This window comes from Malus domestica, chromosome 14 (genome assembly GCF_042453785.1).
Source record: "Malus domestica chromosome 14, GDT2T_hap1".
NCBI lineage: Eukaryota > Viridiplantae > Streptophyta > Magnoliopsida > Rosales > Rosaceae > Malus > Malus domestica.
The window spans coordinates 30490477-30515318 of NC_091674.1; the positions used below are offsets into that span (position 1 = coordinate 30490477).

General features: G+C 40.5%; 3 protein-coding genes across 4 annotated transcripts; 1 reads left to right on the plus strand and 2 right to left on the minus strand.

The window, feature by feature from the left end:
• Positions 1 to 364: 364 nt before the first annotated feature.
• LOC103455606 (peroxisome biogenesis protein 3-2-like) lies at positions 365 to 4605 on the minus strand. The gene is made up of 7 exons (XM_008395181.4): positions 4063 to 4605; positions 3474 to 3638; positions 3175 to 3365; positions 2921 to 3051; positions 1694 to 1821; positions 1129 to 1356; positions 365 to 823 (listed from the first exon to the last, which is right to left on the minus strand). Exons 1-7 carry the CDS (start codon positions 4074 to 4076, stop codon positions 574 to 576), a joined length of 1107 nt encoding a protein of 368 aa, XP_008393403.2. The 5' UTR covers positions 4077 to 4605; the 3' UTR covers positions 365 to 573.
• Positions 4606 to 5632: 1027 nt separating this feature from the next.
• On the plus strand, positions 5633 to 7964 carry LOC103455608 (small ribosomal subunit protein RACK1). The gene is made up of 2 exons (XM_008395182.4): positions 5633 to 6663; positions 7612 to 7964. Exons 1-2 carry the CDS (start codon positions 5782 to 5784, stop codon positions 7708 to 7710), a joined length of 981 nt encoding a protein of 326 aa, XP_008393404.1. The 5' UTR covers positions 5633 to 5781; the 3' UTR covers positions 7711 to 7964.
• Positions 7965 to 8850: 886 nt separating this feature from the next.
• Positions 8851 to 23092, minus strand: LOC103455609 (uncharacterized). Of its 2 annotated transcripts, XM_029092874.2 has the most exons (10): positions 22623 to 23092; positions 13412 to 13899; positions 12715 to 12914; positions 12150 to 12320; positions 11110 to 11424; positions 10808 to 10966; positions 10580 to 10729; positions 10301 to 10495; positions 9221 to 10100; positions 8851 to 9124 (listed from the first exon to the last, which is right to left on the minus strand). In XM_029092874.2, the coding sequence occupies exons 1-9, from the start codon at positions 23014 to 23016 to the stop codon at positions 9245 to 9247; spliced, it is 2928 nt and encodes a 975-aa protein (XP_028948707.1). In that variant the 5' UTR covers positions 23017 to 23092; the 3' UTR covers positions 8851 to 9124; positions 9221 to 9244. The 2 variants fall into 2 exon arrangements, with proteins under 2 accessions (XP_028948707.1, XP_028948706.1); XM_029092873.2 differs by having other exon boundaries at positions 8851 to 10100.
• Between the last annotated feature and the right edge of the window lie 1750 nt (positions 23093 to 24842).

A 24842-nucleotide genomic window follows, 5' to 3' on the forward strand; every position in this document is an offset into this window, starting at 1 on the left:
TGATACTGTTTTCTCAATGTGCTTCTGCTATGAGAGTTTTTTCAACAAAAAACATTGATAAATAAAAGTGCTTTTGAAAGACAAGCATTTTTCAAACTGGCGCAGGCAAAGTTTTGCTTTTTAAGAAGTACCTGATAAAAAAATTAAGTAGATATTTTTGGGACCAATCCTTAGTAAAATTGCAAGGAAAACTTGGAAAATTACTTGACGTGCTTCCTACAAAAAAACACTTCCAAGTGCTTTTGGAACCCAATTTTTTTTTTTTCTTCCCAAAAGCGCTTCATATCTTTGATATATCATCAGGTTCAGTCAATAAGCAAGCATATGGCATTGACCATTTTACATGATATAAAAGATTATTACAGAACAACAAATATTTGAGATGTGGAATTAGAAATGGTAGAAGAGTTGCACTGAAACATTCCTCATCTCTCTATTATTCCTTTCAAACTTTTGAATTTTGATAACTTGAACACCCCTAAATCATCAGCACGTTCTTCCGCTGCTGGCTTTGATCGTAACGCAACAAAAATCTACTTAAAAAACAGAAATTCTGAAATTGTGGTCTGTACCCTATGAGATTTGCATGTTTGAGTAGATGAGAGTGAAAAAGAGCTCAACTTGTGGTACATTTAGAATGATCCGGATGAACTTGCTTGATTCTTCGAGGAGAGCAGGACCCGTCTGTGCAACCCGTGCTAAAACTTTGGCAAGTTGAATTCCCGACTTTAGACTGCCTCCTCCAGGTTGAGCACTCATATCTTCTATTACGGTATCCACCACTGCTCTCAATGCTGTCTCAGCGACACTCCCGAATTCAGCACTGAAAAGAGGAGACAGAAAAGATTTGAGTGACTTCCGAATTTCGCCTTCCAATTAGTGGAACGAAAAACTACCAAAGAAAAAGGTGGCATGTCAGGAAGATCCTTCGAGGAATAACAAGAAGATAAAGTTGCACGGTAGAATTAAGTAACACCAAAATCTGTATTACTATGGTCGGTAATGTTGAGATTTGCACCAAAATGAATCGGAGTTGTATCTGCAACTTGCAATTCCATGCTAAGGAGTTGTGCAATTGATGTTAATTTTGAATAAGCATAAGTTGCAACCCTAACATCGCAGACATACCTTGATATTACTGCCCGTGTCTCCAACATAAGTTGGTCAAATTTGGTGACATCTGGAAGAGGTGTGTTATCATCGCCAAAGGCTGTGGCTAGTTCATGCCAACGAGCATCCTCAGACATCAAGTAGTTCACCCAGTGATAGGGCTCTCCTGTGGTCATGAACTTTTCAAGTATTTCTATGATAGTTGCACGAAGAATTGTGGTGTTGAAGGAATCCTTCAGCTGCATTCTGCACATGAAAAGCGTCCAACTATTTACTAGGACCTCTAATAGTCAACAAGTAAGTTTGGCTGGCAGAGTTAAGCTACATTCTTTCAGCAGAAGTTTGCTACTTCAGCCAATATAGGTCCCTCAGCTTCTATGTGGCGCGGTGCTATAAGAGATTGAAGTTGGTCTAGAATGTTAAACTTGGGGGCAGTGATAAACTAATGGCAGTTTCGAGTATTAAATATTTATTGACAATAGATCGAAATCCTGGACATCGTGTCATAGAACATGGCATTAACCCACCCTTGATTTTCAGACAAATATACAACATGCTAATAGTTGGTCAGGCAAAGATTTACCCATTAAGAACTTCTGTTGCTGCTGCCTGGATATTTGAAATTAAAGCAGGCAAGGCATTACTGGGGAGATAATCAGAACTTGCGAGAAACTTCTGCTGGTCATCCCTATGAATGAGGTCAGCATCCTCCTGTTAACATAATAACAATTATATTGCATTCAGATAAGTTAAAAGTGACACGTCAAAACCAATAGTATTGTCAAAAGTGCACTTCATAGCATGCCTGATGTGAGTGGTATTGCAAATCAACACTAATGTCTATTACGTGTCGTAGGTAAAATGACCAAAAGTAACGATACTTTTAGCGAGAAAGCATCAATCAGAGTGCCACCAAGCAGCAATCAGCTATAATATTAATATTTGACAAGCAGCGTAATAGGAACTTGATCTCTGAATATATTAACCATGCACCACTCCTGTCACTCATATCTCACCTGTTTCATTGATATCCAGCCTGCCCCACTGCTCAGAAATGCATCCCACCCCTTCAAATAGAATTATGTGTGTAGACTTCACCATACTTATTCTACTGAGGTATCCTTCAACACTAAAACAATAACATATATACTTATTCTCCTGAGGTGTTCTCCAACACTAAAACAACATCTCCTCAACAACAGTGAAGATAAGGTCACTCAACCACCACCCTAGTTGTCATTTCAAAATACTAGACATCCCTAATCCTAAATGAAACCTTCTTACAAGCGACATTCGAAACTGATGCCATATCTGATAAATGATAACTCTTAAAAAAACTATACTTTGAATAAGTTTATATCGTATACAATCCTTGAAACAAAAAATTTGGTGATAGGATAGCCTTCAAATGAACATAGAAGAAACAGATACTCTACACGTCAGTATCCAAGTTAAGTAACATTTCACAAGTTTATGCACACTTTCAGGCTACTTTTCCCAGCAATACATTTTCAGAAAGTCAAAGTTCACAAGTCATACTAATTAATTGCACCTTTAAGGATTGCTTAACAAAATCTAAAACTCGGCAAGGATGTTTCATCATACATAATAAAGGCACATCAATACATTGCAGAACAAATAAATCAACAATTTGCAAGTAAAAAAATCAGCTGCAGCTGGACTACTTAAGCTTAGAATACTGCTGTATAGATTGGTATTGCAACACAATCCCACCAAAATCATCAATTCTGCTGAACTAACTATTGAGTAGAAACCTTTGGCATAAAGAGGGAAAGGAAATAGTTCTTACAATTAAAAGAGAGCTTCCAAGACCACGTGCAGTATCAATATATAAATGTCTCCCTAATATATTGACTTGAACTCTAATGTATAAGCTAAGGATCGTCATCGTCCACAGAGACAACACCATTCTCGTGAAACCTGCAGAAATACAAGAATGCTAGTACAAGGTGAGCTGACTATAAATATCTTTATGTTAGTCAAATCAAAGAGAAGTCATAAACTATGGTATTGAAATATTAACAAGGAATGACAGAATCGTACTTAGAATTTTCAGTCTATCCCATAACTCAAGTTTCTCTTGAGATGTCGGTTGCCCCTTCACTTGCATTAACCTCTCGGTAAGGTGAGAAAGGTCCAACTCTTCAGCTATCCGACTATTTAAATAGTGCATAGCATGAGGCAGTGTAGTTGTATCAGCAATTCTTTGTATGTTCTCAAAATGGGCCTGCATTCTATGAACACAACCATAAAACAATATCGTTAGAAACCAACTAATGAGCGGTTAAAGAATCGACAACAAAATATACAAGTACACAAAATGAAATGGAATCTCTCTTAACTGAGCCTTGATGAGCTCATCGTTTTTCTCTCGCTCTTGCTCGAGTTCAGTCTCCATGTCAGCAAGCTTTTGTCTGTGAGCATTGTATAATGTATACAGAAGATACCCACTTCCTAAAACACCAGTTGCAACAACAATCTTCCTCTTATGCCTTCTCCAAAATCCCCTAGTATCAAACCGGCACACGAAAAACGAAAATCAAATGTGGGGGTGATCATACAAGATTCAATTGCTACCAAATTGAAAATTTAAAGAAAAACTAATGAAAATAATTTGAAAACTTTGAGTTTTAACGATATTGACAAAATAAAGAGTAAAATGAATGTAACATGATTGATTTTTTTAGTGTAAAGATATGATTTTTTGATAAAATAAACAGTACCGATACTTTTCGTTAAAGTTCTCAAAATTCAAACAATTATTAAAGCAAAGGACAAGTCATTAACTCACTACTATAAAAATTTATCAATAAAATGTAAGAACCCAATAGAGAAAACAAAGAAAATCTCAAATAAACGAACAATTGAAGCAAATCAGTGGCAAACAACAGTTACCCAGATGACAAAACGCGGCAAATTTGAAGAACTGACCTTAAAGAAAGCATCTTTTTGGTGCTATGAGAGGCAAACCTCCATCAGTGAGCAGTGAAGTTCTTCCGAGGAAGATAGACTGAAAGAAGATAATTCCGAGCGGAAAATGGAAAAGATAGAAATTTGAAGCGGTGGTTTCTCGGGCGGAGCCGCAAGCGGTGTTTGGAAAACCCGCCCGCAGTGAATTGCCACGGCGGTTCTTCTTCACGCAAGGGGAATCGAGTTTCGGAGGATTTTGAAAGTTTTTTGGCAAGTGGGGAAAGGGAAGGCGTTCTGGGGACGGAGATATCAATTGGTCGTGATTTAACTTTTACTTTCTTCTAACCACTATACTGCATGTTGCTAATTCGGTAAAAAACCAGCACAAGGGCAGCAATTGATGATTTCAAATTCGTATTTATGTTTTGAAAACTAATTTTTCTTATGAGTAATCACCTTTTGAGTATTGTGGTTATGGGACGTCAACATTTCTTACTGGTAACGTGAGCTAAGCTATAATTACATTGACATTGGTAAGTGACTAAGTGGTAACCTTTGAGTGCTTTGGTTATGGGATGTCGAGACTTTCTTAAGAAGAGTTGACCTCCTCACGTCAAGCTCAAGCTCGCCTTTATGGACATAATTCGTATTGCAAGAACTCGAGCTGTTTTGATGTAGAGGGGTGTATTCAATTGAGAATGTAAGAGATTTTAATCGATTTATAAATCTATGGATTTTTATAGAGTTTAATTGATTTGTAGAGATTCCATATAAAATTTTGATTCAATTCCCTCGAAATCTCATGGGAAGATGTGAGATTTGTGGATACTTAAAATACACTACGAAATCTCTCCAATTCCCTGAAATTCCTCAACTTTCTCAAATTCTTTAAAATCAATTTCTAATTGAATACACCTGGAATGTTATAAACTTATTTAAAATCTTAATTGAATACACCTGAATTTCTAAGAATTTTAATAAACTATTTTAAAATTCTAATTGAATACACCTAGAATTTCAGAGAATCACTTAAAATCCTGATTGAATACCCCTAGATTCATTAAAAGAATTAAAATCCCTTAAAATCCCAATTGAATACACCCCCGTAGTTTTTTTTATGGGAATTTTAACGAAAAATTTTCGATATTGTTCGCTTTAACAAAAAATTAAAATTTTACATTAAAAAATCAATTATGGCATTATTTACTTTACCCTTTATTTTGTTATTATCTTTAAAACTCAAAGTTTTTAAACCATTTTTATTAGGTTTTTTTATTTTATTTGTTAGCGTTTAGCCCCACTTTTTTAACCAAAAAAAGTATTTCTTAGTAACGGAGTAGGGTGATTCGAACTCGGATTCAAGTATCATTAGGTCGAAAGCTCAATATAATTCAAACTCAAGTGCAAGACAATCGACATGCGTACTGTCCTTACCTATCTCCAATCTAATTGGCAGTACAAGGCCCAACTTTACAATCTAATTGGGCTTCAAAAGTAGACCCAAAGTTTGTCACTAGGCCTCAACTATTCCGGGCCGGGTCACCAACTTAAAGCAACCCAAGCCCATACACTCACTCCAGCTTTCGGGTCTGGCTCGTCTCTCCCACAACCCTATCTCTCTCACCTATATATTCTCCTTTTCTCCCCATTTTTCCTCCTCACGCTCTCACTCTTGCTCTCCCGCCTCTCAGAAAACCCTAGCACGCCCGCCGCCGCGCACGACCAGCAGCAGCAGCAACCATGGGTGAGAATCTCGTTCTCCGCGGCACCATGAGGGCACATACCGACATGGTGACGGCCATCGCCATCCCAATCGACAACTCCGAGATGATCGTCAGCGCCTCCCGCGACAAGTCCATCATCCTCTGGCACCTGAACAAGGACGAGAAGACCTACGGTGTCCCCCGCCGCAGGCTCACCGGACATTCCCACTTCGTCGAGGATGTTGTCCTCTCCTCCGACGGCCAGTTCGCGCTGTCCGGATCCTGGGACGGCGAGCTCCGCCTCTGGGACTTGGCCCTCGGCGTCTCTGCTCGCCGCTTTGTGGGTCACACCAAGGATGTGCTCTCCGTGGCTTTCTCGATTGATAACCGTCAGATCGTATCGGCTTCCCGTGACCGCACGATCAAGCTCTGGAACACTCTCGGTGAGTGCAAGTTCACCATCCAGGACCAGGATGGGCACGGCGATTGGGTCAGCTGCGTCAGGTTCAGCCCCAATACGATGCAGCCCACCATTGTATCCGCCTCGTGGGACAAGACTGTGAAAGTTTGGAACTTGTCTAACTGCAAGCTGAGGAACACTCTTGAGGGCCACAATGGGTATGTGAACACCGTTGCGGTGTCGCCTGATGGTTCGTTGTGCGCCAGTGGAGGCAAAGACGGAGTAATTCTGCTCTGGGATTTGGCAGAGGGCAAGAGGCTGTATCATCTCGAGGCCGGCTCCATCATCCACGCTCTCTGCTTCAGTCCCAACAGGTACTGGCTGTGTGCCGCAACCGAGCAGAGCATCAAGATTTGGGATTTGGAGAGCAAGTCCATTGTGGAGGAGTTGAAGGTCGATCTGAAGACCGAGGCTGAGAAGACCGAGGATACCCATGCTGCTACTTCATACAAGAAGAAGGTATACTTTTTTCGCTGTGTTTGTTTTAGTACTGTTTCTACGTTACACATTGTTTTCATTTGTGTCAATTGATCACCTGCTACCTTTTGTGTTTCAATTGTGATTGTTTCTGTATTGTGATTTGGGGTTTCGACGAAATTGCTTGTTGATTATATTGTCTATTTGTTACTTCTCTTAATGTGGTATGTATAGTGTGTTATTTTGTTACCTATGTGTAGCTGTATTTTTATCTTAATTGTATATGGATATTAGTACGTTGGCAGCTGACCCGAAGATAGTTGGAATAACGGTATGGATTTGTTGTGTAATTTGCATTGGATATGAACCCCCTATCGATTGTAGAGTTGATTATCGTTTTCGTCTTGGCCATCGTATCCCCTATAATGATCATACACAATGAGCTGAACTTTGCTCTATAGAGTTTCTGCTTTGCTCAGCTTTGAGTCTTTTGACAAGTGTTTTCTTTGAAGATGACGTGCATTGCTCACTAATTGATGATGCTGTTTTGTTTCGAATTGCTTTTGAGCTTTGTGTGATGCCATCTTTTCTTCCCCTGTTAAAAACTCATAATATGGAAGTTGCATTCTTTTCGTAATGTCAACTCTATGGTAGTTTTCGTTTTGCTTGTTTCATATAGTGTTGGTGTTTTGCTCAAATCTTGGTTTTTCATTCACATTCGTTACAGCATTTAAGGCCCTGAAGGGAACTCCGCATTGCTTGAGTGCTTTGACAATGTGTTCCGGCCTGTATTTACTTTGTGTCACTGCTTGCGTAGAAGGATTATTAAGTTGCCAATCTGATTGCTAATAAGAATGACTCTTAGCAGTGTGGATTATGATGCGTGATTACTAGCGTTTTCATTTGGTGACTGGTTTTGTTTGGTTCTTATACTAGTAATAGCCGAACTTTAATTGTTTCGGTTTGTTTATTTCTTGCTCTGAATTGCAGGTTATATACTGTACAAGTTTGAACTGGAGCGCTGATGGCAGCACCTTGTTCAGTGGCTACACTGACGGAGTTATCAGAGTCTGGGGTATCGGCCGTTGAAATTGAAGTTCCGAGTGATTGATTTCCAGAACTTACATGTTTTCTCGAGGACAACCGAGTAACTTTCTTTAAATGTAGTTGGTCTTAAAGTTTATTTAGGGTTTTGCTGGATTTTTATCATTTTGTTTGACAATATATGGCTTTGAGGCCAAGCTATTTTAGTTTCGGTTTTCAAATTAAGATGTGATATTGGCTTTTGATCTTGAGTTAAGCATAGAATTTGATAATCAAATTCAATATTGATACTTTGTTTATGTGAGTACGAAATATTGAACCCGACGACCGGAGTTGAAAGTTTACGATCGCATTTCAGCCTGGCTTTCTAGCTTCTTGATCGAGTTGCTTGAGAGCGGGCGTATTGTGACTGCAATTTGTGCTTCGGAGTAAATAGTAGAAATGGTTCCTCAAATCATCTAAATGTGTAGTTATGGTTTTTTTTCGTCAAATTTGTTAGAATTTTGTCAAAATAAGTTACGTTTGACTTGGAATGACCATTGCTACAATTGGAGTCTCTTAGCTCACTAAAACGTGTAGCTATGGTCATTTTCGTTAACTTCATCAGATTTGTCAAAATGAGTTATGTTGGAAGTTTCATCAGAATTTTGTCAAAATGAGTTATGTTGGAAAGGTCGTTGCTATAATTGGATTAAAGTTAAGGGATCATTGCTATAATTGGATTAAAGTTGAGGGACAACTTTTTTAGTTGGATTACAGTTGAGGGACCAATAGTAATTGATTTTTAATTGAGAGACCATAGTTGTATGTTTTGTAGGGTTGAGGGACCAATAGTAATTGATTTTTAATTGAAAGATCATTGTTCCAATTGAGTTAAAATTAAAGGATCATTATTACAATTTACTTTTGTGCTAAGTGTAGCAAGAATTAACCTCTTCATAGGTCTGCTATCGAATAAAAAATCATGAACTCGTATAGAGTGAAAAATTGAGAATTCGTAAAGATGAATTTAAATTACATTATTGCTAACCTATTATGAGGCTAAGCTCATCTCCCTCATCCATAGTGTAAATAATATCGTTTCTTAAAAATAAAAAAGAATGAATAACAACGCAATATACAAATTACTCTGAAAGTTGAAACATGATCATTGAAAAACGAGAACTGTACACTCTAAAAAAGCAGTTCCCACTAAAAATTAGAAGTTAATTATAAAAAAGAAATTATGTTCGAAAAATATTGTTATGTTCCTTATAATTAGAAAAAAAAGTGTCCAAAGGGAATGAGGGATCCAGAAAACCAAATTTCACTTTTGAAAAAAAAAAGCTATACAGTTGTAAGAAGTCATCAAAACTGGTCGCTCAACTCCGCAAAACACATGCACATCTCACAAAACTCGTCGGACAAAAAGAATCTCGCAAAAACTCCGAAGGAATTGTGTCTTCCTTCTCTCCGGCTGCTGTGAGGAAAAAGCAGTCAATGTATAAGAGCCGTAGTAGCATCAGTAACACAGGCATCCTAGCTCCAAATTCTCGGCATAAGCGGTAGACTTTACCTCTGTAGATCAAAGTATCTGTGCTTAACCGCATTGACGCCGCCTCTTCTTTGATTTGTTTCGTAGAAAGCAAGCTAGTGTCATATCACCATCCTCATGATCACCTTCGGCACCATTGCTCCCTGTTTCGCTCACAGGTTCACAGTGATCAAGCCCCTCTCCTTTTCCTAGACCAACTCCTTTTGGAAGCGATTCTGATTTCATTGTCGCACTTGAAGGACGGCTTTTGGAAGTTTGAGGACGGCTTTTGGAAGTTTGAGGGCGCTTCTTCTTTGATTTCTTCTTCCCCAAGGAAGCAAGAACATCATCAGCATCATGATCACTTTTTGGACTAACGCCCGCCACTGTGATCACAGGTTCTTGGAAGGTAACATTCCGCTCGCTGTCTAACTTTAGTCCACCTTGCTCGCTGTCGCAAACCATGATGGCTGCTTCAGGATGTGATCCAGCTCCCTTCTGGATATTGTTGGTGGGGGAATCTTGAACAGAACAATCAGAAACTACAAGCTTTCTCTTCTTTCTCGTATCATTTGAGGGAGGCCCAAGATTTCTCTTCTTTGATTTATTGCGTTGAAAGACAGCAAGTGTAGTATCATCTCCATCTGATGTTCCGACAATCTGATCAGAACAAGACGTTTCCCTCTGTTCTTCTTTGTGTGTAACGTGCTCATCAGGAACAGGTACAATAACCTGACCCTCTCCTGTTGGCTCAGTACTTTTGCGCCTTCTACGCCGCTGTTTACGAACATTATTCTTCTTATTTGGCGCATCATGTCCGTTGGATGTCTCAACTTGATCAGAATTATCTATCCCATGAGCATCTGAACAACTTTCACTATTGTTTTTATTCCTCCCGGACCTAGTCTTGTTCGGAACTTTGCTGCATTGAATAAAAGGAAGATATGGTAAGTACGATATAAAGCAGAGATAGAATATCACAATATTGTATGCATTCTCCACTTATTAATACAAGAAACCGAAAAATATAAGAAAGCTTGTAGAAATACATTTTGTTGGCTTCAACATAACAGAGGTGGGGAAAATCGCAAACATAATTTTCTGGGCATTTGAACATTATACCTTAATTTTCCATTCTGCTTCTTAGGATAAGTTAGAGTTTTGGTTGAAGTATCAATCGGTGGAAGAAAATCATTGGGGCCAAGGGCTGGACGCTCTTCCTCCCGATCAACAAAGTTGCACATAAGAGCAACCTTCTTGATTTTCTTCTGTTCTTTGAGCAAGAGCACTTCTTCTGGATATAAAACCTTACATCTCCTGGTCAAAATGAAACCAAGACAAAATAAGTACAGGCAACAAAAGGGTTCAATAAATCAATTTAACAAAATCAAGAAGTCATACCTCCAGCACATATTATCAGTACGTCGAGGCACACATGCAGCAACTTTGGACCAGCAATATCCATGTTCCTCGATTGCTGCTCTCAATCTTGAGTCCTCTTCTTCAGCCCATTCACCATAGTTCAAAGATGGTTCTAAAGAGTTGACATATCTGCCAAAAGATATAAAAAATTAACAATTTTCTCCAAATGGTAGTTTCTGAGCTTAACTTGAGAAGAGGTAGCAGTACCTATCTCTACACTGTGATTGAGTTCGACCTGGCACAAATTGAGCTGTTTTATTCCAATTTTTTGGTCCAAAAAGCATTTGAGCTACTTTCAGACATTTGTCTTCCTCCGGAGTCCACCTACCTTCTCTTTTCTTGGTTGGGTGAAGAGATTTCTTCCATCTGTGAAGTATGAAATATGCTGCCATAAGAAAACCAGATTCTAATAGACGGAATGATGAATGCAAAATAGCATGAAATGGGATTCTTGAGTTAGCGATAGGGGGCTCCAAAAGTTTTGAAAATAAACAGACAGAAAAACGAACCTATTAGAGCACTGGGTGCCAGCTCGTCCTCCCAATGCAGAAGCTATAGCCTGCCAATTACCCTCACCCAAAGTTTCTACAGCAGAGCGAAGTCTTGCATCCTCATCCTTGGTCCACTCCCGTTTAAGTATGGAAGCATTTAGGCTCCTTTGATACCGTGCCAAGCACTGAAACGGAGTCCTGTTTGTCCCCAATGATACTGCAATATCAAACCAATTATTGATCCCCTTCTCCTGGACAAAATACAGAAGATTCTTGTCCTCTTTTGCAGTCCATGATTTACGATTGATTAAAGGATCCTCCCAGTTCAACCACCTGCAAGGATGAATTAGATAAATCAAACTAAAAGAAACGGAAGATGCTGCCATTTGAATACGGTTATTGTGGACTGACAAACACAGTTAATGAAAGCATCACAGACATCTGTGATGGCAATCATCACAGGCACGCTCAACACACATTTATGAGTAAAATACATGCCATGTATGGGTCCCACCTTTATGACCAATGCTGACCTTGCATTTTTTAATTAAATCCAACAATAGTAAATGTGTCTGTGATGATGACCCCATAGACATCTGCCAAAACTCGCTTCATTGAAGGATACAAATGCTTCAGGAAAATCAATAGAGACAAAAACACCAGTCAAGAACGGCACACTTTGAGGTGCGAAACAAAACCCATTCCAGTAAAATGGCAATAGGTATAATAAAACCTCTTAAGTTCAGTTGCTTACTTAATCGTACTTGTTCATCACACAAATATTATGAAACGAAGTTACCATACCGACTATTTTTGTAGAAATATAAACATAAAGTTGGAAGTGTGATAAACCATATACTCAGCTAAGGTCTCATTCCAAGGTTGCACTCAGATAACATATAATATAAATATTTTATATGTATTTATGATGTATGCCAACATACTGATTCAACAAAGAAACTTATTTCAAATTTTGGGCAACATAGAAAAATGAAAATGAATAACCCATTAGAAAGTTTAATTCTGCAACAAGAAGGAACCATTAAAATATCTCATACCTTGTTTCACATTCTGCACCAGAACGACCCGGGAGATACATGGAAGCCAACTGTTCCCATTTAACCTTAGGCAGGAACTCTCTGATAATTTCTGGGGTAATTTCAAGACCTTTGATTGAAGCCAAAATGTCATCAATATGATTAGATTCTCCACAAGGTCTCTCGGAAAAACTGTCAAGGATTATATGGAGTCAGAGAACGCATGTTTAAGAAACAATGTAAAGTTCCATTATATAAAAAAAATTACAGCTTGCAGTCAAGGTAATCACGTTCTCCTTTTGTATTCAACCAAGAACGAGCTTGACAAACAAAGGCATTCTACACTCACACTCTCCTACAAACCATAATGAATCACATCGTTGGAATTGTACTTATAATATATTGGGATAGAGATATATGCCTTCCATCTTTTATTTGATGAACATATGCCTCCCGTCCATGAATGTCAAAAATAAAACTATATTAACGCTCGTTCAGAACCTTCAAAACTTCTGTTTGGTTTCACAGAACACATTAAAAATCACGTAACATGCCACCATAAGAAATAAAATAAGACCTAACAAACCTTGATTCATCAACAGAAGATTGGAGCACCATTTCTTGAAATTGTTGCTTTATACCCTTTTCAAGGGCTTCTTTTTCTACCTTTGACCATTTTTTTCGACATAATGAATCCAGATATTTTTTCATCGTCATTCTGTAATTAGCGACATGAGAGTTCTCTTCTGGGCCATATAACAAAGCTGAGATCTTTTTGTAATGAACCTGCAGAAACAATAGGTATCCCAGGTATTAGAAGGAAGCTAGAAAACATCAGTAATAAAAGCGAACAGTCTTGCTGAAAGGAATTAGAACATTTCTTTTCAAACACTAATGCAACCTTAGGCCAAGTGATTAGTAATCAACACGGTTCTTTTACTTACTCTTTCACTACACCACAGACTAAGATGTTCAAGCATAACAATTAAAACATCGATTGAGCTGATCAAAATTATGAGGCCAAGATAATTTAGAGATACTATAATAAAAGGAGAAACAAACAAAAAAAATGAAAATGTCCCATAAAACAATCATATTAAGATTGTCACGGAAAATGACAATCACAGGGCTGAATATTATTACAAGTGGAACTTTAGAGTATATTCTGACCAACTACTCCTAAACCTAAAGTACAAAATTAATTCAAAAATACCAAAAAATGAATAATCATCAAAACAGATTTGAGAGAACTTAGGAACGGCTTATAAAAATAAGCAACTAACCTTTGAATCCCTGGAATCCCTTGGCCCTTTCGGTAAAATTAACTGGACACGAGGATCCTTCTTTTGGGACAGTGATTCCCAAGTTCGTCTTTTGCAAGAAACCTGAAAGTCTTTAAGGATTTTAACACGTTCCTTCAATTTTCTGTTCTCCTCAATTTTTGCTTCAATTTGGATCAACTTATTCCGGATAAATTTCTGACTAGCCCTATTCTTCTTAATGGCATCCATAAACACCTGAGCAGCCTTTGGGAAGCTCGAGTCTTTGCGTGGCAACATGGACGTGCTGCAAGAATCTGACTGATTCCACACAATCAACGCAGAAGACTGTCCCTCTGCATTGTCACTCAGTGGTTTGGTGGCCAGGTCAGCATCTTCAGGATCTGGAAACCTTTCAAGAGCATCATTTCTAATAGCAGAAATTTCATAACAAGTTTCCTTCACCGATTTGCAACAGGAACCAACCTGTTTCGTATCATTTTCTAGAGTATCTGAAAATCCAAATAATATTGTCTGAGGTACAATTAAAGTGGGGATGAGGACATGAAATCTTGCAAAAAGATGACAACAAAATATTTAAGCATATCCATTCAACTTCAAGTACCATCAGATCAGGAAAGGGACTCAGGAACTCGATTTAGCTCCAATTCAATCATGCAAATATACAACAAACTTCGAATAAAACACCATTTTCTTTGTGGCATTGAGCCAAAAAGTATCATTCCAATGCTTGCCACAAAACCGACCTCAAATGAGTCGATTTCAGAGGATGAATCCTTAAAATCGTACTCCAAAGTTCCAAACCCTGATGTAGCTAAAAAATGCTACACCTTTTAGTTACTCAGTGATAGCTAAAGATTACAAATTTACATATCCTTGTTCCTGAAGTGTACGGCTTTGGAGTGAATTTCGAATCAAGGTGCAACGACAAGAAACAACAACAACAACAACAACAAAGCCTTTTCCCACTAAGTGGGGTCGGCTATATGAATCCTAGAACGCCATTGCGCTCGGTTTTGTGTCATGTCCTCCGTTAGATCCAAGTACTCTAAGCCTTTTCTTAGAGTCTCTTCCAAAGTTTTCCTAGGTCTTCCTCTACCCCTTCGGCCCTGAACCTCTGTCCCGTAGTCACATCTTCGAACCGGAGCGTCAGTCGGCCTTCTTTGCACATGTCCAAATCACCGGAACCGATTTTCTCTCATCTTTCCTTCAATTTCGGCTACTCCTACTTTACCTCGGATATCCTCACTCTCAATCTTATCCTTTCTCGTGTGCCCACACATCCCACGAAGCATCCTCATCTCTGCTACACCCATTTTGTGTACGTGTTGATGTTTCACCGCCCAACATTCTGTGCCATACAACATCGCTGGCCTTATTGCCGTCTTATAAAATTTTCCCTTGAGCTTCAGTGGCCTACGACGGTCACACAACAATGCTGGATGCACTCTTACACTTCATCCATCCAGCTCGTATTCTATGGTTGAGATCTCCATCTAATTCTCCGTTCTCTTGTAAGATAGATCCTAGGTAGCGAAAACGGTCGCTTTTTGTGATCTTCGCTAAATTGCTCCGGTCATTAGTGTGGATAAGTATATAAATGGATAGAGATAGGAAAGCAAACACAAGATGTACGTGGTTCACCCAGATTGGCTACGTCCACGGAATAGAAGAGTTCTCATTAATTGTGAAGGGTTTACACAAGTACATAGGTTCAAGCTCTCCTTTAGTGAGTACAAGTGAATGATTTAGTACAAATGACATTAGAGTACAAATGACATTAGGAAATATTGTGGGAGAATGATCTCGTAATCACGAAACTTCTAAGTATCGGAGTGTGGTATCATCTTGACTTGCCTTATCTGTCTCATAGGTAGATGTGGCAGCTTCTCTGGAAGTACTCTTCCTCCATCCAGGGGTGGTATCTTTAACTGATGGAGATGCACAAGGTAATATATCAATTTCACTTGAAGCTTACTTGTAGTTTCAGGCTTGGTCAAGCGCGATACAAACCATGTAGTAGGAGTCCCCCAAGTCGCCGAGCTAGGGGATTTGCTGAAAAAGGTGACAGACAAGGTAAGCAATCAGAGCTCCGGCTGATTGTTCACCTTCTCCCCATCTTGCAGCAGCATGAAGGATAAAGAGAAGAAAAATGAGAAGAGATGATATGGGATACTTTTGCTTTTGAAGAAGTAACTTTCCACAGGCTTATTCTTGAACTGAGCTGGAGGGTTTTCTGGTTTCCTCCAGAGTATAAGGCCGACTGAAGAATTTGAGGGTCAAAACAAGTCCATCAAATCTAGAGTACGTTCGACCCTGATGATATGGGATACTTTTGCTTTTGACAGAGTAATGGATGGATCGGCACGTGTGCTGTTACGCTTGTCTCCACATGCTTCCTTGTATCCTTCGCACTTGCCCTATCTGTTCCTCAAGCAGATGCGGTATCTTCCCTGGCAACATAAGATGTTGAAGATGAGTACTCGAGAGCAATGCCAGGTAAGTAATCAGGTAAGGGGTTCCAGGCTGTCAGTTCCTGGCTGGGAGCTTGATTTCAAGTGCTGACTGATTGCTCTCTTTCTCCTTGTCTTGCAGGTAAAAACAAGGCCAAAGGAAAAGACAGGGAAAAAGCATGATATGGGATACTCTTGCTTTTAACCCTGATGATATGAGATATTCTTGCTCTAGTATAGCTTGTTTGCAAAGGTATTATCGGGGGGAAAGAAAGCTGAATATTTCGAAAGGCTTCGTTGGGAGTGCCCTCTCAGATATGAGGAAGGGTTGAGCATTTTTGCAGGTCTGCCTGTCCGTTGGGGATGGAGGTCGACATATATAGGAGTCTCCCTAACAACAAGTAGTAATGCTATTCCTTTACCCTGCTTGGTCATAGCACGGTAGTGGGAGCTGCCAGCTTCACATGTTTTAACTCTGTCAGAGCACTTTGAAAAAGTGGTATGTGGTATCTGGCTCTCGAGATTCGGAGAACGATGCTTCTTCGATTTTTGAGAAAGCAATCATGGTGGGGGTCTGGCTCTCGAGATTCGGGAAGCAGTGTCTCTTCGATTTTTGAGAAAGTAATCATGTTGGGAGTCTGGCTCTCGAGATTCGGAAGGCGGTGCCTCTTTGATTTTGGAGTAAGCAATCTTGTTGGGAGTGTTTTCTCGGATGTGAGTAAAGGTTGGGCATGTTTGCTAGTCTACCTTGCCACGAAGCACGGAGGTTGACACACAGGGACTTTCCAATTATCCAGCAGTGGTACTGTTCCTTTACCCTTGTGGGTAATAATATGGTAGCTAGACCTTCAAAATTTATGTGTCTAAACTTTGTTAGTGCTGTTTCTTTGCTATTCTTTTACCTTTCTTGGTCAGAGCGATGTAGTGGGAGCTGCAAGCTTCACGTGCTCAACTTTGGCAGAGACTTTGACAAAGTTATCTGTGGTACCCATGAGCTATTGTTGCGTGTAGGAAGTGGGTGATTGAACAGTAAGATTCATGTGCTTTCTACTTCACCAGAAGTCTTCGCAAAGCTAAGTGTGCGTGTGACAGGTGCTGACAAGGCTAGAAAAGAAGGTGCCTCTTCGATTTCTGAGATCGGCCCTCGTGGTCTCTGAGCAGCCCAGCTTTTGAGAAAGCGAGCGCCTCTTCGATTGATTCGGAGAACGATGCCTCTTCGATTTTTGAGAAAGCAATCATGCTGGGGGTCTGGCTCTCGAGATTCGAGGAGCAATGTCTCTTCGATTTTTGAGAAAGTAATCATGTTGGGAGTCTGGCTCTCGAGATTCGGAGGGCGGTGCCTCTTCGATTTTGGAGCAAGCAATCTTGTTGGGAGTGTTTTCTCGAATGTGAGTAAAGGTTGGGCATGTTTGCTAGTCTACCTTGCCACGAAGCACAGAGGTTGACACACAGGGACTTTCCAATTATCCAGCAATGGTACTGTTCCTTTACCCTCTCTTCGATTTTTGAGAAAGTAGTCATGTTGGGAGTCTGGCTCTCGAGATTCGGAGGACGGTGCCTCTTCGATTTTGGAGCAAGCAATCTTATTGGGAGTGTTTTCTCGAATGTGAGTAAAGGTTGGGCATGTTTGCTAGTCTACCTTGCCACGAGGCACAGAGGTTGACACACAGGGACTTTCCAATTATCCAACAGTGGTACTGTTCCTTTACCCTTGTGGGTAATAATATGGTAGCTAGACCTTCAAAATTTATGGGTCTAAACTTTGTTAGTGCTGTTTCTTTGCTATTCTTTTACCCTTCTTGGTCAGAGCGATGTAGTGGGAGCTGCAAGCTTCACGTGCTCAACTTTGGCAGAGAACTTTGGCAAAGTTATCTGTGGTACCCATGAGCTATTGCTGCGTGTGGGAAGTGGGTGATTGGACAGTAAGATTCATGTGTTTTCTACTTCCCCAGAAGTCTTCGACAGAATACCCATAATTTCCACAAAGCTGAGTGTGCGTGTGACAGGTGCTGACAAGGCTGGAAAAGTAGGTGCCTCTTCGATTTCTAAGATCGGCCCTCGTGGTCTCTGAGGAGCCCAGCTTTTGAGGAAGCGAGCGCCTCTTCGATTTCTGAGATCGGCTTTCGTGGTCTTTGAGCAGCCCAACTTTTGAGAAAGCAAACACCTCTTCGATTTATGAGATCAACCCTCGTGGTCTCTAAGCAGCCCAGCTTTTGAGAAAGCAAACGCCTCTTCGATTTCTGAGCAGGCGCCTCTTCAATGTCTGAAGCTCCGTCGAGTGCAGCTTTTTATAGGGGCTGGCATTAAGTTCCAAAGCACACTTGAATCTCCACCAGTAGAAGCTTCATTCTTGCACTTCTAAGATCTTGATTTGTCCGACCTCTTCTCTCTTCAATACCTTTGAAAATGTCTGGCCCCTCCGACCGTCGTTTTGACTTGAACCTTGTTGAAGAGGCAGCCCCGCCTTCTCCAGACAACATATGGCGCCCATCCTTCGTCTCCCCTACTGGTCCTCTTACCGTTGGGGATTCCGTGATGAAGAATGATATGACCGCTGCGGTGGTGGCCAGGAACCTTCTCACTCCCAAAGATAACAGACTACTTTCCAAACGGTCTGATGAGTTAGCTGTTAAGGATTCACTGGCTCTCAGTGTTCAGTGTGCAGGTTCTGTGTCTAATATGGCCCAACGCCTATTTGCTCGAACCCGTCAAGTTGAATCATTGGCGGCCGAAGTGATGAGTCTCAAACAGGAGATTAGAGGGCTCAAGCATGAGAATAAACAGTTGCACCGGCTCGCACATGACTATGCTACAAACATGAAGAGGAAGCTTGACCAGATGAAGGAAACTGATGGTCAGGTTTTACTTGATCATCAGAGATTTGTGGGTTTGTTCCAAAGGCATTTATTGTCTTCGTCTTCTGGGGCTGTACCGCGTAATGAAGCTCCAAATGATCAACCTCTGACGCCTCCTCCTTCTAGGGTTCTGTCCAGTACTGAGGCTCCGAATGATCCCCCTCCGATGCCTTCTCTTTCTGGGGCTCTACCGACTGCTGAGACTTCTCCTAAGCAACCTTTGTGAAGGCTCCATCTTGTTTGTTTATTTTGACTCATGTATATGTACATATTTGTAGCTTATCGGGGATATCAATAAATAAGTTTTCCTTCATTTCAACGTATTGTGTTAAATACACCAAAGCCTTCTTCGCTAAGTTCTTTGAATTTTCTTTTGTTGAAGCTTGTATGTTGAAGCTTTCTGAGTGGAGCATGTAGGTTGGGGTAGTGTTCCCTTAATTTTTCGAGTGAGGAAAACTTCTCGGTTGGAGACTTGGAAAATCCAAGTCACTGAGTGGGATCGGCTATATGAATCTTAGAACGCCATTGTGCTCGGTCCTGTGTCATGTCCTTCGTTAGATCCAAGTACTCTAAGTCTTTTCTTAGAGTCTCTTCCAAAGTTTTCCTAGGTCTTCCTCTACCCCTTCGGCCCTGAACCTCTGTCCCATAGTCGCATCTTCTAATCGGAGTGTCAGTAGGCCTTCTTTGCACATGTTCAAACCACCGTAACCGATTTTCTCTCATCTTTCCTTCAATTTCGGCTACTCCTACTTTACCCCAGATATCCTCATTCCTAATCTTATCCTTTCTCGTGTGCCCACACATCCAACGAAGCATCCTCATCTCCGCTACACCCATTTTGTGTACGTGTTGATGCTTCACCGCCCAACATTCTGTGCCATACAGCATCGCCGGCCTTATTGCCGTCCTATAAAATTTTCCCTTGAGCTTCAGTGGCATACGGCGATCACACAACACGCCAGATGCACTCTTCCACTTCATCCATCCAGCTTGTATTCTATGGTTGAGATCTCCATCTAATTCTCCGTTCTTTTGCAAGATAGATCCTAGGTAACGAAAACGGTCGCTCTTTGGTATTTCTTGATCTCCGATCCTCACCCCTAACTCGTTTTGGCCTCCATCTGCACTGAACTTGCACTCCATATATTCTGTCTTTGATCGGCTTAGGCGAAGACCTTTAGATTCCAACACTTCTCTCCAAAGGTTAAGCTTTGCATTTACCCCTTCCTGAGTTTCATCTATCAACACTATATCGTCTGCGAAAAGCATACACCAAGGAATATCATCTTGAATATGTCCTGTTAACTCATCCATTACCAACGCAAAAAGGTAAGGACTTAAGGATGAGCCTTGATGTAATCCTACAGTTATGGGAAAGCTTTCGGTTTGTCCTTCATGAGTTCTTACGGCAGTCTTTGCTCTTTCATACATATCCTTTATAGCTTGGATATATGCTACTCGTACTCCTTTCTTCTCTAAGATCCTCCAAAGAATGTCTCTTGGGACCCTATCATACGCTTTTTCCAAATCTATAAAGACCATGTGTAAATCCTTTTTCCCATCTCTATATCTTTCCATCAATCTTCGTAAGAGATAGATTGCCTCCATGGTTGAGCGCCCTGGCATGAACCCGAATTGGTTGTCCGAAACCCGTGTCTCTTGCCTCAATCTATGCTCAATGACTCTCTCCCAGAGCTTCATTGTATGACTCATTAACTTAATACCCCTATAGTTCATGCAATTTTGTACGTCGCCCTTATTCTTGTAGATAGGCACCAAAGTGCTCGTTCGCCACTCATTTGGCATCTTCTTCGTTTTCAAAATCCTATTGAAAAGGTCAGTGAGCCATGTTATACCTGTCTCTCCCAAAACTTTCCACACTTCGATTGGTATATCGTCTGGGCCTATTGCTTTTCTATGCTTCATCTTCTTCAAAGCTACAACCACTTCTTCCTTCCGGATTCGACGATAAAAAGAGTAGTTTCTACACTCTTCTGAGTTACTCAACTCCCCTAAAGAAGCACTCCTTTCATGTCCTTCATTGAAAAGATTATGAAAATAACCTCTCCATCTGTCTTTAACCGTGTTCTCTGTAGCAAGAACCTTTCCATCCTCATCCTTGATGCACCTCACTTGGTTTAGGTCCCTTGCTCTAGCTAGTTTATAGATATCCAACTCTCCTTCTTTGGTATCTAGTCGTTTATACATATCGTCGTAAGCCGCTAACTTAGCTTCTCTGACCGCTTTCTTCGCCTCTTGCTTCGCTTTTCTATACCTTTCACCATTTTCATCGGTCCTCTCCTTGTATAAGGCTTTACAACATTCCTTCTTAGCCTTCACCTTTGTTTGTACCTCCTCATTCCACCACCAAGATTCCTTTTGGTGTGGGGCAAAGCCCTTGAACTCTCCTAATACCTCTTTTGCTACTTTTCGGATACAACTAGCCATGGAATCCCACATTTGGCTAGCTTCCCCCTCTCTATCCCACACACATTGGGTGATTACCTTCTCTTTGAAAATGGCTTGTTTTTCTTCTTTTAGATTCCACCATCTAGTCCTTGGGCACTTCCAAGTCTTGTTCTTTTGTCTCCCTCTTTTGATATGTACATCCATCACCAACAAGCGATGTTGATTAGCCACGCTCTCTCCTGGTATAACTTTGCAATCCTTACAAGTTATACGATCCCTTTTCCTCATTAGAAGAAAATCTATTTGTGTTTTTGACGACCCACTCTTGTAGGTGATCACATGTTCTTCTCTCTTCTTAAAGAAGGTGTTGGCTAAGAAGAGATCATATGCCATTGCAAAATCCAAGATAGCTTCCCCATCCTCGTTTCTCTCTCCAAAACCATGGCCACCATGAAAACCTCCATAGTTGCCTGTCTCCCTGCCCACGTGTCCATTTAGATCTCCTCCTATAAATAACTTCTCCGTCTGAGCAATTCCTTGCACCAAGTCTCCAAGGTCTTCCCAAAATTTCTCCTTCGAACTCGTATCCAACCCTACTTGAGGTGCGTACGCACTAATCACATTGATAAGTTCTTGTCCTATTACAATCTTGATTGCCATGATTCTATCTCCTACCCTCTTGACATCTACAACATCTTGTGTCAAGGTCTTGTCCACGATGATGCCAACACCGTTTCTCGTTCTATTTGTGCCCGAATACCAAAGTTTAAACCCTGAGTTTTCTAGATCCTTTGCCTTACTACCAACCCACTTAGTTTCTTGTAGGCACATAATATTTATCCTTCTCCTCACCATAACTTCCACTACTTCCATAGATTTTCCCGTTAAGGTTCCTATATTCCACGTTCCTAAACGCATTTTGCTCTCTTGAACTCTACCCTTCTGTCCTAGCTTCTTCACCCTCCCCCGTCTAATAGGATCAAAGTACTTCTTTTGTGTGTCCCGTGTAAAGTTGATAGGAGCATATGCTCCCAAACAACTTTGAGTGGAGTCGTTCGAAAAGAAGTTTCTACGGCCCCCTTGCTCATTTAACACTGCATCCGGGTGCCGATGGAGATACAGCGACCCTTGCTCACTTATCACTGTGCTCGGGCCACACAGCGCGCCACTTACGGGTGACGCCCTAGCTTTAGCGCGATTTTGTTCTGGATTCATTTTCATAAGGATTCGACGTGATCATGGAGTGCCGGCTGTCGACTACCTGACGCCCTCCCCCTCCTCCTTTATCCGGGCTTGGGACCGGGAATGTAAAATTACATAGGCGGAGTTGTGCAACGACAAGAAAAAGTTACTTAATTACCGTTCCCTAAGTAATTACAGGTCCTTATCCTGATGAACTAGTTTGATTCCAGCACCTACCCAATATCAACCAATTCATCAAAGCTAAACTTTTCGCATCAAATACAAACAAGCATATACATTGTGTGTAAAGCATACCGTTCCCGTAGGCTGAGAAACGTTTCCTAATGGCGAGGAGCGTCTGGTAATCGTCCTCCTCGTCGCCGGAGGCATCAGGTGGCAAAGTACACAAGGGCTTCAGAGACAGAGGCTCGCACGCGTCGGAAGAATTCGAGAACCGGCTCCTTATTTGGCGGAGCAACTCGAGGTCATCGTCGTCGGCGTCGGCGTCGGAGTCGGACTCTGAGTCGGCAGAAGCTTGGCGTTCGTCGTCGTTGCCGTCGCCGCCGTCGTTTTTGAGGTCGTCGGGGCTCGTGCCGGTGAGCATACAGGCCCGCCGTAGGGCTTCCATATCCGCTTCGAAAAGGTCATCGTCTTCTTCTTCTTCGTCGACGGAAAACTGGTCTTGGTCGTCATCGGAGGGAGGAGACATTGTGTGCGACGGTGAGAGTGCGGGAGGCGTGAGCGTTCAGGCGCGCTCTAGTAACGATTAACGAATGAGTTCTTTTGGGAATTAATGAATTTTTTTTTTCGTTAAATACGTCCTGCTTTTCCAAGTTGGGTTTAATGGCCCAACAAACGTTTGGGTTTAAACATGGGCTTTTTTTAATTTCTGTTACTTTTGGGCTCATTTGGGCTTTGTAGTGCAATCGATTTCAATTTCGTTTGTTAAGCTTATGTTTCTTTTAAGAATTTGATTAAATATTTAAGAACTTTAACGAAAAACTTCTGGTACTGTTAATTTTAATTAAAAATCATATTTTAACACTAAAAATTCAATCCTGATACAATTTATTTTACCCTTTATTTTGTCATTTTCGTTAAAACTCAAAATTTTCAAGTTATTTTCATTAGTTTTCTTTAAATATTTTCTCTACAATTTTATTAGAAGTAGGTTTGATTATATTGGTATGTTTAATTATAGATAATATTGGTTGATATATTTGGATTCCTGGTACATTTTGTTTCTTGGTACGTTTAGAATCTAAACTGTGCGTAAAATAATAACAAAATTGATGAAGTTTTCTTATGAAAATATTAATGACTTTTTAATGAATGAATAAACTAATTAAATATAATAACAAAAAAATAGTTACTCTTTTTTTACTAATAACAAGACGTTAGTTAAACTAATATTAGTAAAAGAACATATATTTAGTCTAAACAAGTTTAAAAAATGTAAAATATTCTAATTAAGCCAATTTTTAAACCTAATTTACAAAAAAAATAAAAAAATAAAAAAATAAAAACCTAATTTACATACTAATGATGTACACTAATAAAAAATAAGCACATAGCCACGTATACCATTAGAATTTCAAACAATGAGAAAACCTTTTTGAATTTTCTATTGCCAAAAAAAAAAATTAATTTTTTGGAGACAGTGGACTAGTGGATAATTGAACATGAATGAGGTTTGTCGTAGGGGGTCATGAATCATGAATATAATAACATCAAATTGCGATGAAGCGATAGATATCTAACAACAAACTATTTAATTTATGCAATGAAAATTAAATTTTGGATTTGCATGGCGGGATGCTCTTTGGATTTTGTTAGTAACAATTTTTTTAGTATGAAAAGATGTGAGATTCATTTCAACTTGTTCACTTGCCTCTGGCGAGTTTTCAAATCAAACACTTGGATAATACAATCGAGGTAACGTTAAATATGTGTGGCTGTTGAGTTTCATACACACAGTGAATTTTCAAGCCAAATGGGTAGACAAAACAACTGAGATGACATGGAGTATGTGTGGTAATTGAAATTCACACATGGGAACGGCTGGCAAGGTACTTTGATCTCACACGGGCCTATATACTTTGGCTACTAATAAAAGCAAGTCCACCGAGGAACTGATAGGCCAGCACCCAGCCAAAAAACCAACCCGGCACCCAGGCTATCCACTCCAACCGAGCATTTTGACTGGCACCCAACTTAAGCCAGGCAAGAGACCGGCCTAAAATCGACAGACCCACATGCCGGGCCATCTGACGTCAGCCGAGCCATCAACCTCCTACACAATAGCTCATCGGGGCTGAGGTTGATTTCGGGGCGGAGGGAGATTCCGAGGCCTTGGTGCAGAGCTCCTCAAAATCTGCATGTACATTTCCTCCAAATCCGACTGCCTCCCGCGATTCAACCACCTAATATTGGAACTTTTGAGCTTTTTTGGGAAAGTGGAATTCTGGGATTGGAGTTTTGGGGTTTGAGCAGTGAGTTTCTGAGAGTCGGGTTTTTTTGTGTGGAAGGGATGGG